We start from the raw sequence: 16789 nt of genomic DNA, 5'->3' as shown, positions 1-16789 counted from the left end.
TGGGACACGAGAAAATCAAATGGATAAAGTCAGAAGACTTTCGCGCCTAGGCGACATACACAACACACACAAAAAAAGAGGAATTTTTTGTGAGTGAACTAAAAAAGAAATGAAGAGAAGTGTGGACTCTTGGGAGATAAAAAAAAGACCAAAAATTAGGTTTTAAAAGAACTTTGAACGGTTGAAATCAAGGAGACCGAGAGACGAAGAACAAGCAAGGAAGAAGCTTGCGTTCGGCATTTATTCTCTATCTCAATCATCTTTTCTTTAATTTTTCGTTTCAAATACTGAACTTTTGATAAGATTATGGATTTTATGAGTAGCTAAATTTATTTTATTGGAAACCGTCCGTAGATCTACAATTTGAATAGAAATATGATACATATTGATAGTGAATTAGTGATAGTTCAATCAGTCGAAAACTAGTAGATTCCAAAAAATATTCATGCAATCACCTATATTATAAATAAATGAATATATTTAATTATTTCTGTAAGGTTTGGACAGTCTGAAATCACAGAAATATCAGAAATAACTTTTCGAGTGTGTGTTATCTTTCAGTGTTGTCAACACTTCACGATAACACTATGCAGCAGAATAATTAACTAACTGTAAAAGTAAATAACACACAAATAATTATGCACAAGTATCAAATACTTGTGCGATGCCTCATGGCGAAATAATCACTAGAAAATCAAATCAGTTTACAAAAACCAACTAGTGATTGTTTATGAAAAACTACTTTTCTCAACAGATTGAGAAAATAAATGACTTCCTAAAAACTAGTAAAAACTAGAATAATAAACCAATAGGAAGTTCTAAGCCGAAAAACAAAAACCAAAGAAACACTTTCTGAACAACACTTCACTCGTGTGTTCTTCAGTGTTTCCAACACTACTCGGCAACACAATGTAGCAATAGTATCTTTTCAAAAATTCTTCAATGATCGATCTTCAATACTCTAGAATTTCTGCAGTACTTTCTCTATGTATTTTGCTCTCTACGTTTCACTCTCTTGATCTCTCTATCTCGTTGTACCTTCTGATCGGTCCAAGCACTCTTATAAATAGATCTTCAACATGTTTTCATAAATAAGAACCTACAAAGCATGGAAACAATATGTAATGCCCCGTTTTTATCTTAAATGAGTTTATTTGAGTTAATCGGAGATTACAGAGTTCACAAGCCGACTTGTTTTTTATCAGGGTCCTTTTTGCAAATTTTGGAAATTTCAGGGACTAAAACGCAATTATTGGATTTTATATAATATCTACACTTAGAATTGATTGAGAAGTCTTCCCTCATCTTCCTCCCAACCGAGAAGCACCATTGAAGAAGCCTCCAAGATTCCAGATTTCAGTCCGAGCTCGATCCGGCCGTTGGAATTTATTTCTGAAGGCAGATTATCGATCACTGCAGTGAGAGCTCTGTTATATTGTAAGTTCTTCTACGATCGGATACATTCTAGTTTTTGGATGTTGTTAGAATCTTTCGAGATTCGAGTATGTTGTTCTTGACAGATTTCTGATCGTTTATTATCTGTCGGTTTTGAATTAGAACGACGTTCGGATTTGTTATGATTTTTGGAAGCCATTTTCAAAAATATGGATTTTTAGATTGATGGGTTTGCTTTGTTATTGTTTTTTTGGGAATTGATATGAGTTGATATCGGTATTGAACTGCTGTCTGCGTTTCCGGTTTGTTCAGTTTATAGCCGTTATGCCATCGTTTGAGTTTTTGGAATTTCGAACCGTTTCGGGTTGTTGAACTTTGGTTGGTGAGTTGATCGTTGTTGTTGATCGTCTCTTGTCTTCGTACAGATTCGTTGGAGTTTGTCGAGCCCTGTATTAGCAGCATTTGGTCGTCGAGTGATTGGACGAAGAACGGTAAAGAGATTTTCTTTGAGCCGTTGATTGTTGTTTATGTTGTATAGTTGTTGATACAATCTTTTATTGTAGCTTTTCCAGAGTTGGAACTACTGCATTGAAAGGTAAAAGCAGTCATCGTAGCGGGATAGCATACTCGGGACAGTTGGTTCTCGAGTTTCCCTTTCAAATCACATATTGCATCTACACTTGTTCTAGCATGAGGAACTTGTGTCTTGTTGATTGATTTTTCTTTTGACTATGTGGCATATGTTTTATGTTTCTGTTATGCATTCATCTTGAGCCTACGTTGATTTCAGCGGGCAGAACCGCCCTTTTGTTTGGACGTTTGGGAACTATGATTGAGTGGCCTAGGTCGTAGTCGTATCGCCTAGTGCTAGCATACTCATTATGGTTGCTCAAAATCTATAGGAGTGAGATATGTGGCACCACCTCAATTGGAAGAGTCGGTGAGTCATCACATGATCTCATCCTCGGGATCCCAAAAGCACAGCAGTAATCCCTCGTTTATCAGCTTTGATATCCCGTTTTAAAGACATGCATTTCATTATGTTGTTATTGATTTCGTTGATGTCTTAAAAGCATGTTTATTGTTGTATTACTTGTTATGTTGCTTTTACTGGGATTATTATTCTCACCGGTTATCCGGCTGTTGCTTTGTTTTGTATGTGTACTTGGCAACAGGAGGGTCAGGATCAAGTCAGCGTAGACCTGGTTAGCATCAAGAGCAAGAGATAGAAGTGAGACTCGTTTAGAAGTCGAATCAGCATGTCAATCTAGTTTATGTTTTACGATCATGTTTTGTCATTCGAACTTTTTGTTTTGTATTGTAAGCAAGAATTGATGTAGGTACTACCGAATCGGATGTTTTTCTTCCCTAAACTTTTCTTGTATTGCTATTGGCTTGTCAGATACTTTAAATGCAAGTGTTTAGGTTTGGTTGGATTTATTTTTGGTGTCTTGGATTTCTGTGCGAGATATCGGCGCGGGCGCGCGGCCGTTTGGCGAGGTAAGGGCGCGGGCACGCGTTCTGAGAATGCGGGCGCGCTGGTTCTTGGCAAGGCAAGGGCGAGGGCGAGGGAGAGGGAGAGGGCGCGGGCGCGGTCGTTTTCTTTTAAAAAAATTTTTTATGTCTTTGGTTGTTTTCTCCGAGATTAGTTGTTTAGAAACGAGGTCTCACATTAAGTGGTATCAGAGAGTTAAGATTCTTGGTTGAACTAAAGTGAGCGGGGTAGATCGAGTTTGCGTGTATTGGCTCCTCGCATGTGTTTGAATTATTTAACTGTATACTTAATTCCATGCGAGCATGCTTTATTGTTGAGAGTTATTGAATTACATGATTTGTGATTTAATTTATAAAGCATGATCTACTTGAGTTATATCTGTTTCTGTTATCGACTGGTATCCGGTATTCCAAGCGGTTGTAAGGGCATCGATTGTAGCGATTGAGATATCTTGTGTCCTAACATTTGATTATCAGATGGGTCCTCGTCGAGTGATAAACAAAAACACACCGCCAGTTATTCCTACAACTGAGCAAGCTAGTACTGAAACGGTTGAGATGGATACTACAGCGACGCCTATAGAAACCTTGCTGAAGAGGTTTCAGTCGTTCAATCCGCCGTTGTTGATGGGTTCAGAAAATCCAGTTGACTGCGATAGTTGGTTGGATGATATTGATCAGTTGTTCGATTCCATTGACTACACTGATGACCGCCGAATCAGGTTAGTCATTCATCAGCTTCGTGGGGTTGCTAAGAGCTGGTGGATCATGACCTTTGACACAGCTTACCCGTAAGGGTGTGGATTTCGAGTGGTCCTTCGAGTGCGAGGAGAACTTTTGTGAGCTTCGACGGCGGTTGACTTCTGCGCCGGTGTTAGCTTTACCGTCAGGATCTGGAGGGTATGTGGTTTACACGGATGCTTATCTTCAGGGGTTAGGTTGTGTCCTGACTCAGAACCATTACCGAATAAAAACTGAAATTATCATTTATATTCATTCTCTCTCGCCAGATTGTATTTTCTCTCATGTTCAATCTCTAAATATAAATGTTACCTTTAACTAAATTCTAATATTATATTATTTGATAACTCGGAACATAATATTTTTAAATTTTGAAATATTTTATCCAATACTTTTTGGCATACTTTGACATCTACTGTAACTGTATTTTTGGAAAACAAAACCGAAAAGGAATTATTTTTCATAATACCTGGGCTTATTTGTCAAGTGGCGGTCTTTTGCAGAATGAAAAAAAACTGAAGGATGTTATATTCTTCATAATATTTCACAATTTTCCTGGAAATATTTCACCTTTCAAACTTGTAAAAAATATGAATTTTGTTTGTTTCAGTCCCCCCATGTTTTCTGGATGCAGTAATTCTCGGTCTGATGGTGTTTGTGTCTCTGATATCTGTAGTGGAAGCACCGGCTACACTGGTAAGAATTAATCAAGTAGTGATTTAACCGGCAATCTTCATTACCTGTCTTGCAAAAGATTACTTTCACATGTAGAATTGTACTGAAAGTGATCCCATTTAAAAATGTAATTATGTATTTAGCCATGTCGCTATTATAATGTTCTGATTTTGCCCTCATGGTCTAGTTCATTGTATGCACGCGCGCGCACATAAAACTGATTTCTGCTACTGGCTCTGCAGGACATTACATTGTTATATGTGGCTATGATGCTCGTACAGATGAGTTTGAGATTCGGGATCCTGCCAGCTCAAGGTTTTCAAGTTTTTTCTATGTCTATGTATGATGTCGTTTTTTTTTTTCGTTAGAAATCTTAAGAATCACCTTGAACTTCAATAAAGCAGTCCTAACCTTACTGATGTTTTCGCATCTGATGGATTTTTGAAAATTTAGTCTCATATTTGTTGAGTTTGTTTTAAACGTAGTTTGTTTTCACTCTATAAACATTGCAGAAAACGTGAGAAGATTACTTCATGGTGTTTGGAACAGGCGCATAAATCCTTTGGAACTGATGAAGATCTTCTACTGGTAAAGCTACCAACTCTACATTACTTTCACCATGTATATTAACATTCTGACAATTTGAGCTACAATAGCTCGGTTCTTGAAATATTGAACACCGATGAATTATATTTTCCTCTTGTTGAGAGGTGGAAAGACTCAGTGTTACTAACATGTTGATCGGTGCGTCTCGTTTTTATTAACTAGAGAAGGTGGTGTGTCTCAAATTTTATTGCAGATTTCTCTCGAAAGGATAAATGGGACTCGTTAGGGATGAATTCTTTGTATCATTGTCGATTCTCTATCAGTTTTTGGATGAAAGAAATGCCATTCATTTGGGTTATTGGCTGCTCACAGATCTGTCGCCCTTTATACATCACTGTGTTAGTGTGAATATAATTCGAGTCTATAGACTTGATCTGTCGCCCTTTATACATCACTGTGTTAGTGTGAATATAATTCGAGTCTATAGACTTGTACATAATTACAGAGGAAACATATACGTTCAGCAGTCGTGGATGTTAAATAGTTTATTGCTACCCGAAATTTTTTTTGATGGGTATTACATGTATTTTATATTTAGGATTTTACTTGTTAACGATTATATTAGGGTTTTTTTTAATAAAGAATATAAATACTAAAAATTTAACAAAACATAAGCAAAATAATTTATTCGTATTGATAATATTATTATTTGGTTTATTCGTTAATTTGTCATGTGTATAAAAGTAATAATAGTATTTTGAAGAAAAATTAAAGTTTCATTTTTTTTATGAATAATAAAAAATGTAATAAGTTTTTCAAAATAAAAGATTAGAAGAAGCGACTGCTAAGTGTCTGTAAATTAATACTAGTATTTTTTAAAAATTAATAATTTGAGTTCGGCTTAAATTAAATACATTTTCAAGTTCGAGTTTGATTTTATATTTTTTTTGCTTGAGTTTAGCTCGAAATGGAGGTTGAATTCAGTTCTATAAGTTCGAATATAAATCAAACATTCATTCCGTCCCTCAGTGGTGTACCCAAAATTTTTAATCAGAATGGGCGAATTCAATAGATTTTAAAAAATATACAATAAATATCATATATTAATTTTATATGTTTTTTGCAATAACATTTTCCCAGATTTCATGCTTTGAAAATACTGAATAACATTTTCATTATCAACTCATCAACTGTATCAAACACATACGGTACCAAACAATTATTTAATCATTTTCAACAGATTACGAAGTGATGTTTTAATAATTTTCATTACTAAAAAAAACTCTCTATTGCAGTTACAACAGATATATAACATTGCTAATTTCCAAAGTAAATATATCAAATGAAATATTGATGTTTTTTTTTCTATTAGACGATCCTTTTAGCAATCTCGCTAATTTTTGCAACATCAGAAAATTGATTGCTACTTCATATCTAAAATAAAAGTATGATGTTGGTGCTCACGATGTGCTAACTTTATTAAAGTAAAATTAGATGATAAAACTGAGCAAATTAAAATAACTTTTCTTATCATAAGTAAAAAAATAAATTTGATGGATCAAAACATGCTATACATAACAACAAATTTGTGTACACCCAGTTAAAGTGATTGTTTAAATCTCTGAAAATATGTCACTTCATAAAATCTTTCAAAACGATAATATTTAAGATGATCTTTTTTTCAGTATTTTGTCGTGATCTCCAAATATGTCTTTATTGTTATTTACTCAAAGTTTATCATGATAGTCAAAATAGAGGTGACTCTTTTGTAATTGAGGAGGTTGCACATTAAAATTTGTATTTTAAAAAGATATTATGGTAGTGTTTGGGAGATAGCTGAAAAATGTTTCCAAAAAGCTATCTCAAACACTGTCTATATATATAGTACTAAATTTTTTAAAATTTGAGATGAAGCGGTCGCACCTTTTCGAGACCATGTAGGTCCGCCACTGCCATCCCTATTATATATGTCGTGTTTTTTTTTGTTTGTCCAAATATATAAGCATAGATCATTTTGTGCAACCATTTTTGAATGCATTAAATAAAGATAAAAATAGGAAGTGTATACATAATTTGCTTTACGAATGAATTTTTTTTTAATCTGTCTAAAAATAATAAAAAAAAAACAAGTCTTTGTAATCGGGACGGACCGAGTATTTTAGTCACTTTCAAAGACGGAACCAGGATTTGTTTTTAAGGGGGGCTAAATTTTACGTGCAGAAAATTTATAGAACAAAGATTGTAAAAATATCTACTATACATATATATTAAGAAATATTTTAGTCTCTAAATTTATATATCGTTAGTCTTTCCTAAATTTTTTAATGTATCAAATATCAATATCATAATAATGATATAAAAACTAAAATTTATTATGTTAGTTTCTTAAAATTAATAGAGAATATTATATTATATTACATTAATTTGTTTAAAAAAAAGATTAAGCACGTGAGGTTTACCAATGAATATTTTTTTGTTATTTTTTAATCAATTATATTGAAATTGTTATTCATTAGATAAGAAAATTACTACTTCACTATCTTGTTGTGCTATAATAATTAAAAATTATTAATTTATTTCTCGTAAAATTTACCATTATAAATTAAAGTTATATTATTATATAATTTACTATTTATCACAATATAATTGCTAGACTTTGAAATTTATAAAACTCAATTTGAAATTGTATTTGGCCCATATCAAACAATGGGAAAGCTCAAGAAGAAGAAAAATAAAGCATTTCTATATATTTTATCAAATTGGGCTCTAAAACACATAAATATATATGAATATATATATGGGCTAAAGGTTGGAGCTAGACTGGGCTAAAGCCCAGCCTAGCCCCAACAGTAGGTCCGTCCCTGGTCACTTTGAATAAAGAAGTTGCAAACTTAAAAATACGCTTAAATAAATTCGATTTTTCTAAGTGTTTTTATTTTTAAAAAAGCAAAAACGACCTTTAGATAAATGTTAAAAAAATATTTTTAAATTTTAAATATTTAAAAGCTAAAGTCCAAAAAGATTAAAAATTCTAATTTATACTCTCGTTTTTCTTTTCTTATTTTGGATAGAAATTTATACTTTTTAATTGCTTTTATTCTGTCGGCTTCTCAAACCAATCGAACTAAACGAGTTTTATCAGCTGGTTGGAACGAATTAGATTGATTCGTTGATGAACTTGGAAGCGTGGTTTCCATGAAATCCAAGGGAACTGTGAACTCCGAAATTCCTCGCTGAGTCATTAAACTTGTCATTTCTACAATTCAAATAATTGAAGAAGCATGATGTCTAGGCTGTGGGCGAGGTTCACATCGCTATTCACCAGCAGAACATTTTCTGGAATTGATAAATCGGGGAATAGATATTACGCCAGAAACGAAGAAATCGATGGTTTTAGTAAGTGCCTCCTCTCGCGTGCTCCTCATTTGCGGTCTTAGGTAAGGGCCCAATAATATGACGCCGTTTATTGTGACATGTCAAGATGACCCATCAATATTAAGTTGTGATGGACGGTCGCCATGTGGATCCCCCAATAATATGAGCCGATCCCATGGGAGTTCCACCCAACTTACAACATGTGTCGATCCAATGTACAACTTTCCGACGAACGGGCACCCCCAATAATATGAGCCGGACCGTATCCGCGGGTAGCATCTCATACATTGATCGTTGATGGAAGGTAGGAACATTTAAACAATTTTAAATTTCCTTTATTTATCTTGATATCAATTTTAAATCATATTTAAAATGAGGGATTTTAATTTTGAAAATTTGTCTCATCATTTTAAAATTTGTATGCTTGCGGGATTCATACAATTTTGTCTAAAACATGCATACAACTATAATATCATATATTATATAGGATGATCGATTCCATTTCTAATCGACCCGTGGTTGCCAATCACGAGTCTAAGTCCAATCCTAGGTAATATGCAGGTATGCAATGCAATCCTATTACATTGCGCTTCCAATTTACATTTCTTCAGTCTTTATTGTCTGCTGGGCCCACCTCCGTCTTCAAATCTTCATCTCCCACTAAGTCTAATGTATTTACAATAAATAACCATGACAAGTAGGAGATACATTTTAAGGGGTGGGAACGGGCCATAAACCAGGCCCACTTTTATTACATATGACAATTCATATTGGGCCATAAACCAGGCCCATTAATAAATCCAACAACAATAAAAACAAATGTAAATTCCTAACATACACCTACAAAATTGGTCATGGCAATCGATCATCCTTATCCAATAACATTTAATTCAAAATTAATTTATTGGATAACATGCAATGACAATTTAAATTAAAAGGATAAAATCATATTCCATATATAAAATCTTATTTTACATACAAAATCATATTTTATCTTTTTATCAAATAAAATCATACTCACTGCCTATCCCAGAACTCCTAGAAACTCAAGAGAACAGCCCTAGACTGCTTCTTGTTACAACAATAGTGTTTTGTCCGTTCACCAAACTGATCTACCACTGTGTTTACAACTCGATAGAACGTAGCACAGACTGATCCTACTCTTGATCAGATAAGACTTTATACTTGTGCTTGATCAGTTGACTATCACTGTTCTTGATGTCTTTCTTCTTGTATACAGAGTGTTCGAGAGTATTTTGAAGTTTTAGGATTATGTCTCTCTCTTGCTCTGATTTCTCTTGATCTTCTATTTATAGACATCCTTCAACGGCTTTATTCAAATTCAAATCATTTACTGTTGGCTTGTATTTTCTTCAACATTCTCTGACATTTACGTACACTGATATATTCCTGTGTTCGGTACTTTTGTCTGATACGTAAAAGTCTACCCATAAGGATTCCTTTCTCTAATCTATTACTCAGTCGAGGAAACATATCTTGAATTAGTTTATCTTGCTTTGACTCTTAGTCAGTTTAGTTGAGCAATAGTTGAGTCAGGATCACTTGATTCAGTTTAGCAAGCTAAACTGAATTTGGTTGTCTTCATACTTTCAGTTGGACTCAACTAAGCTTGTTCTGAGGATCCTTTCGCTATTTGTTCTTCATTGTCTTCTTCTTTTTGGATTCGAGATCTTTAGTTCTTCTATTGCTTTGATCAATTTAGCTTTTTCTTCGCGACATCAGTTTAGAGACTTTGTTGGATTGAGTCAATATCAAAACTTAGATTATTCAACACGTAATATTAACTTTAAAATCGAAAGCCCACTTACTGTAGATTGTTAAACTGAATTTCGGTTGATCTTGCAACTGTTCACTTTCCCGACTGAACATTACTCCTTGCTCGACTGAACTTTCAACTAAACGCTCAAACTCACTTTTGCGTGTGATTTGCTCAGAACATTGTGTAACTTTTACTCAGAAATCTGAGTGTTATTTATAGAGTGGAATCTGACTGTTAGGCTCCCCATTAAATGCCATTATTTTTCATAACTTTGAGTAATTAAATACATCAGTTACAAATCTGGAGCACTAGCTGGACTTCAGTCTAGCTACTGGACTGATCTTTGTCAACTGGTCAACTTAGTTCGCCTTGGTTCAGTTTACCTTGATTCAGTTTACCTCGATTCCAGTTTACCTCAAGTTCAGTCTGCCAAATTTCAGTCTACTTTCAATAAGTGCACCTCGAGTTTAGTTTACTGAAATTTCGGATTCTCACAAATAAACATATATTACACAATATTCATTTTCTTTATAACATGACGAAGAAAATATGATAATAATTTTACATAAAAGGTAATATTTTTCACTCATATCGTCATATATTAATAATATTTCATTATGAAGTAACTAATAAAAATTGATATTTGTTGCGGTATTTTCGCTCGCAAGCGTACGGTGTCAAATTATAATAAAGTAATTAAGTCCAATTCGATCACACAGAGAATGACTAAAATGATATTATATTAAATATTTTCAGCTAATAAAATCTTAATCATATGTAGAGCTACGATGATGGTTTGAGTTTAAGTAACTAAAAATTGCAATGAATAAAATTAATTAACGACGATTTAAAGTTTAAATACTAAAAATGATATGTTGAAATGTTTAGAGATCAAAAATATTTTGATATGTAAGTATAAAGATTAAAAAAATTGTTTTGTGTTCATATTTGTATCTTATGTGCTACATAACTTTATTAGCCATTTAAAAAAATAAAAACCATTAATTTGAAAACAACAAATAAAATATCACATTAGGATTAGCTTACAAAAGAGCACTGATGATATAATAAATAAATAAGAGACTCCTTTTAAAAACTATTTATGGGGAAGATTTTTTATTCTAAAATTGTCCTCACCAGCGTTCATTTTTCACGTCTTTTACTAGCTCGACTTTTCTCATATGCAATCATCAGTGTTGAGTTACATAAATCGATAAACTATTACGGGGTTTGTCTATGCTAGCACATGAGCGTTGTCCATGTGTTGCATCCAACGACCCTTGTTTATTGCTTCTCTAATTTTAATGTTTCAAATGTATTAATGCTTGAGTTTATCTCCATGAGACTTTGGTTCTATTAATCTTGGCATCGGAATAGTCATATACAAGGGTTATTTAAATAAATATAATAAATTTTAATTTTTTTTAACAAATATAACAAATTTTAAAATTTTAAAAAAATATAATAACATGGGGTTTTAGACCCCGCTTCATTGAGGAGTTGAGGTTTGAGACCCCGACTCCTCATTTGTTATTTTCGAAGAGTCGGGGTTTGAAACCCCAACTCTTCATTGTATATACATTTATATTTTATTTATATATATATATATATATATATATATATATATTCAATTTTACTATTATTATTTTTTGGTTTTATATTTGCATCTATAGTTGTTCTACATGTTTGGAAAAAGTTTGTAATATAATCGAACTTTTATAAAAGGAATAATAGTCAGAATAGTCTGGTAAGTTTTTTTGTTTTGTGATTTGGTCATGTAAGTATTCAATTTTGGATTTTGGTCTTGTAAGTTAAGTTATGTTTTGGTATTTAGTCCTTTTTAATTTAAACAATATTTTTATAACCAGGTCAGTGATCGAACCGGTCTAACTTAAAAAATGATCTAATCGGTCAATTTTTTTTTACCGCACAGTCGGACCAAAAAAACGTTTATATAATTTAATATAATTAATAATATATTTTAAATTATAAAAACCAAAAAAATTATATAAATAGAAAAAAATGTATTTATCGTCGTTTGAAAAATAAATAATTATATAAATATATTCAAAATATTAGTTATAATTATATATTTTTTTATAAAATAAATAAATTAATTAAAAAACTCTAATATTAATTTAATAATATTTTTAAAGAAGAAAAAATTTCAAATAACCATGTATATATAATAAAATATTAAATTAAGGTTTTAAAATAAAAAACTATTTTAAAAAAAAATAAAAAATCAATTTTTTGGTTCTTAGTCGATTCTTGACCGATTCTGATCGGTTGAACGGTTAAAATGGTTTTTTAGAGTGTTTTAGACCACACCGGTGACCGATTCCTGGTCGAACCGGTTGAACCGATCGGTCCAATCTGATTTTGAAAACATGACATTCAAGTATTGACGCCACAACAAATACATCATCATTTTTCAATGTTGTGAAAATTTTTTAGTTCGCACGTCATCATTTTCTGATTTCACGTCGATAATCCATGAAGAAAATACTAAAAACCAAAATATAATTTAACTTATAGGACCATATCCAAAATTAAATACTTAAATGACCAAAACACAAAATGAGTAAATATACAAGAACATTTTGACTATATTTTCTTTATAAAATAACTAGCATAATCGCACACACACGTTGTGTGTGTATAAAATCATATAATATATTTAATATTATATGTTATGTATAAATATTTTTTTTTCGATAATATTTAAATTTATTTGTTTATTTATAAAATAATATAAAAAATAAATTTAAAATTTATTTATCAATTTATCTTATCCATAGTGTTTAGTTGAAAAAAATATAAAAATTTGAAATATCAAAATTTTAGAAAAAAACTAATAAAAATAAAAATGTAATATTTATAACACATAAGATCAATCTCGGTAAATGAAAATATGACGTCTACGGGGAAATTCTTTATATATAATAATAATAATAATAATAATAATAATAATAATAATAATAATAATAATAATAATAATAATAATAATAATAATAATAATAATAATAATAATAATAATAATAATAATAATAATAATAATAATAATAATAATTTAGAGAAGTTTTAATTAATCGATGAATTAATAAATTATTATTTTAAAAAATATATTTTGTTACTCCTGGAATTGGTAAATAGACATTTGTTTATTTTTTTTTCAATTTATTAATTAAATGTTTGAAAAGTGACGAGTATGGTTAATAGTATTTTTAAAAAAACGAAAGTTAATAATATTTTAGATGTTTGGAATATTATCATAATGTAGAACTTTTATAAATTAATAATATTTTGATCAATGATATTCAATTTTAGAAAGATATCAATTAACCGCTAAATTAATAAATTATTGTTTTAAAAATTATTTTTTGATTGAATGAACGTGGTTTTGGTTATATATGTTTATTTTCATAGATTTTTATAATAGTTTTTTTAAAAAAATTATAATCTTATTAATTTATTAAAACTATTAATTTAACATATCAATCCAAGTCGAGATTGAACAAATTTATCTTTTATAAAAATTAAATTTATGAAAGTTTATTTTATCGTTTTATTTCATTCTAAATTTATAATAGGAAAAACATATATGCATATAAAACTTTAAAAATACTTTTTATAATTATTAATTATGAAAATAATATTTTTTTCAAACTCGATTTAGAAGACTCTTATATAAATCTATGAAAATTAATAAAACATAATTTTCTTATATAATTAATCTCTATATTCATTTTGAATCAACAATACTCTATAAATAATAATTTATTAATTTATCAATTAATTAATGCATTTTTAAATTAATAAATTATCATCGTCGTTATATTATTAATTTATAAAAGTTCAACTGTATTATAAAAATTTTAAACAACTAAAATTTTTTTACTCATAATAATTGTTTTTTAACATGCAAAAACAATTAAATCTGTAAATATAAAACTAAAAAATACTAATGAAAAGAATTAATATTATATATATATATATATATATATATATATAAAATAGGTTATGAGGAGTAGGGGTTTCAAAGCTCGACTCCTCGAAAATAACAAATGAGGAGTCGGGGTCTCAAACCCCAACTCTTCAAGGAAGTGGGGTTTCAAACCCCACGTTATTATATTTTTTAAAAGTTTTAAAATTTGTTATATTTATTTAAGTCTTTTTAAAATTTATTATATTTATTTAAAAAACCCCAATAATAGCAATATGTCAAGTTTAAATTAGAATAAAATAGTTTTTCAAATATTGTTTCAAAATATAAGGATTTGATAGGGAATTTTTTTTTATTTTGTTTAATTCTTAGGTGGGCATTTGGGCCTAGTCATTGGGATTGGGCCACTCTATTTTTTTTTTTTGGTTAAAACATTTTAAGTGTTCTCTGACATCTTGGATTCATGTTCAAATTCTGGAAATTTTAGCAAGTTTGTTAAATGAATAATGAAGTTGTATATACGTTTACACTTATGCAAACCAATATCACGAATCTATGGCACAAATTCGATCTGAATAACACGCAAATATGTTTAAATTCAGCTCAAATTCATTAATTTTGAATTCAAATCAAATACGATTCTAATCGATGCGGAAAACTTGTGATCACGAGCCGGATCGACCTATGATTCAAGTGTTATAAATCATATCAACCATATTACGAAGGATAACATAGCTGATGTTCTGACCAAGCCAGTGAGCACAGAGAAGTTCGAATGGTGTAGATCCTCAACTGGCCTAACAAAAACATAAACAACAGGGAATGGCAAAATTCAAAGGATATGTGGAGATGTGTTTGATTCTAAATCAAATCTTCAAGTAGGAGAAATGTCAGACAAATGTCAGCAACATTTAATAAGGTAGGTGGAAAATAGGCAAAGTGCACGTCTCTTTTTCCTTTGTCAATTATGGCAGGTGAGAAGTTTTGAAACGAAAGCATGACGAGGAAGCAGATTGTGAATTTTGTTTTGTTCACGCGGAGGAGCTCTATAAATAGAGCCCTCCGCTCTTCATTTCTAGCATCTCATTCTCAAGTTCTTTCTTCTGTTCTTGAGTTTCATCTCCCTTCTATTTCTATATATATTTGTGATATAGGTTTTTTTTTTGTATTAAGAGAGCCAGTGTCTCTTTGAAAACACAAAGAAATGTTGTAATTTTTCAAATATTATAGTGAAATATTTTGATCTTGACTGTGGTTTTTACCCTAATAATTTTTGGGAGTTTTTCACATAAATCTTGGTGTCTATTTTATTCTTAAATTTTCATAGTTTTTATCTCATGATGTCGCACCTGAGACCAACAGTTCTTCCATCTCCACCCACACACACACACATATATATACAACAGACATTAACATTCACAAACGAGATATATACAAGGAGTATGAGGAGTCTTGTGATGATCAGGAGGAGATTGTGGGAACCGAGACGGTTCCAAACAAGCCGACGATGGAAGACTCAAGCTGTCGATGCATGTATTAATGTGGCGAACGACTCAGACATAACTCCTGTGATGCCACCCTTCGACTACACTCCGCCGAAGTACACCGGCCCCACTGCTGACCAGATTTTGAAGAAGCGAAGGGAGTTTCTTAGCCCACCCATGTTTCACTTGTACAAAAAACCCGTGAGTTTGTTTTGCATGTCTGAAATCGTTGAAAAAAAGAATGGATTTTTCTGGATCAAAAAAAAATTAATAAATAGACAAAAATTTAAAAATCCAAGATTTGTTTCAATAACTTATTATGATGATTTATTTCAAAGCTCTATTATAAGGTCAATTCAAATAGTTATTAATAAAAAGTATTCGAATAAAAATAAATGATTATAATAAAAATTACATGATGTTTTCAAAAATTTCAAAAATTTAAAATAAATAGACATAAAATCAAATATCCAAGATTTATTTCAGTTATTTATTACGATGATTTATTCAAAGATCTATGTTTTTACTAATTCTATACTTATACTATTTGGTTCGAGATTATAATATTAGTTTGTTTGATTCTAAAAAATAGTTGTATCACTTCAAAGAAAAACATTGATTATTTAAATTTATTATCGTATAGCTTATAAATCAATGATTATTAATAATTCCTTACGAAATATACACTATAATATAAATAAAATATCATGCATTTGGGTGATTACTTTGACAAAAAAACATTATATATGAATTGATACAAAAATAAAATATTAATAAAAACATGGTAAATTAGAATATTTTGATATATGTAAATTATTATGTATTATACTAAATTATTTTTTTACAATGTAATTAACATCGTTATTATTCATTAAAAAATAATTTGTTACGGAGATTAATTTATTTTGAATTTTTTTATATTTTGTATTTTTGAATAAAAAACTATTTTGTTAAATAATTAATGAAAAATTTATAATTAAAAGTGTAATAAATAATCTTTCATTATACTTGATAAGTTTAGTTTTTATTTGGTGAAAGAGAAGAAAACAAAACGCTAATTAAATATGATAAATTTAGGATGGAAATTAAATTATTAATTAATATGAAATAATGCTTAGTGAAATTATCCTTAAATATATAATAATATTTAAGAAAAATTTTATTTAAGATGTTTAGATGATGATATAAACTATTAATTAATATAAAATATAAAATACTAATTTAAATTAATAAATAATAATATTAATAATAAAAGTGAGTGGATTTAGTATTTTTGTTATTAATTCATTATTTTATCATTAAAATCATTTATTTATTTTACAAAGATAATAATAATAATAATAATAATAATAA

General features: G+C 30.0%; 1 protein-coding gene across 1 annotated transcript; it reads left to right on the top strand.

Moving 5' to 3' along the window:
- Nucleotides 1–4199: 4199 nt before the first annotated feature.
- On the top strand, nt 4200–5271 carry LOC140894475 (guanylyl cyclase 1-like). The gene is made up of 4 exons (XM_073302976.1): nt 4200–4326; nt 4548–4620; nt 4818–4893; nt 5105–5271. The coding sequence occupies exons 1-4, from the start codon at nt 4221–4223 to the stop codon at nt 5135–5137; spliced, it is 288 nt and encodes a 95-aa protein (XP_073159077.1). The 5' UTR covers nt 4200–4220; the 3' UTR covers nt 5138–5271.
- The last annotated feature ends 11518 nt before the right edge of the window (nt 5272–16789 follow it).

This window comes from Henckelia pumila, chromosome 4 (genome assembly GCF_033568475.1).
Source record: "Henckelia pumila isolate YLH828 chromosome 4, ASM3356847v2, whole genome shotgun sequence".
NCBI lineage: Eukaryota > Viridiplantae > Streptophyta > Magnoliopsida > Lamiales > Gesneriaceae > Henckelia > Henckelia pumila.
The sequence above is the reverse complement of the archived record's forward strand: the minus strand, read 5'-3'. Positions and strand labels throughout refer to the sequence as shown.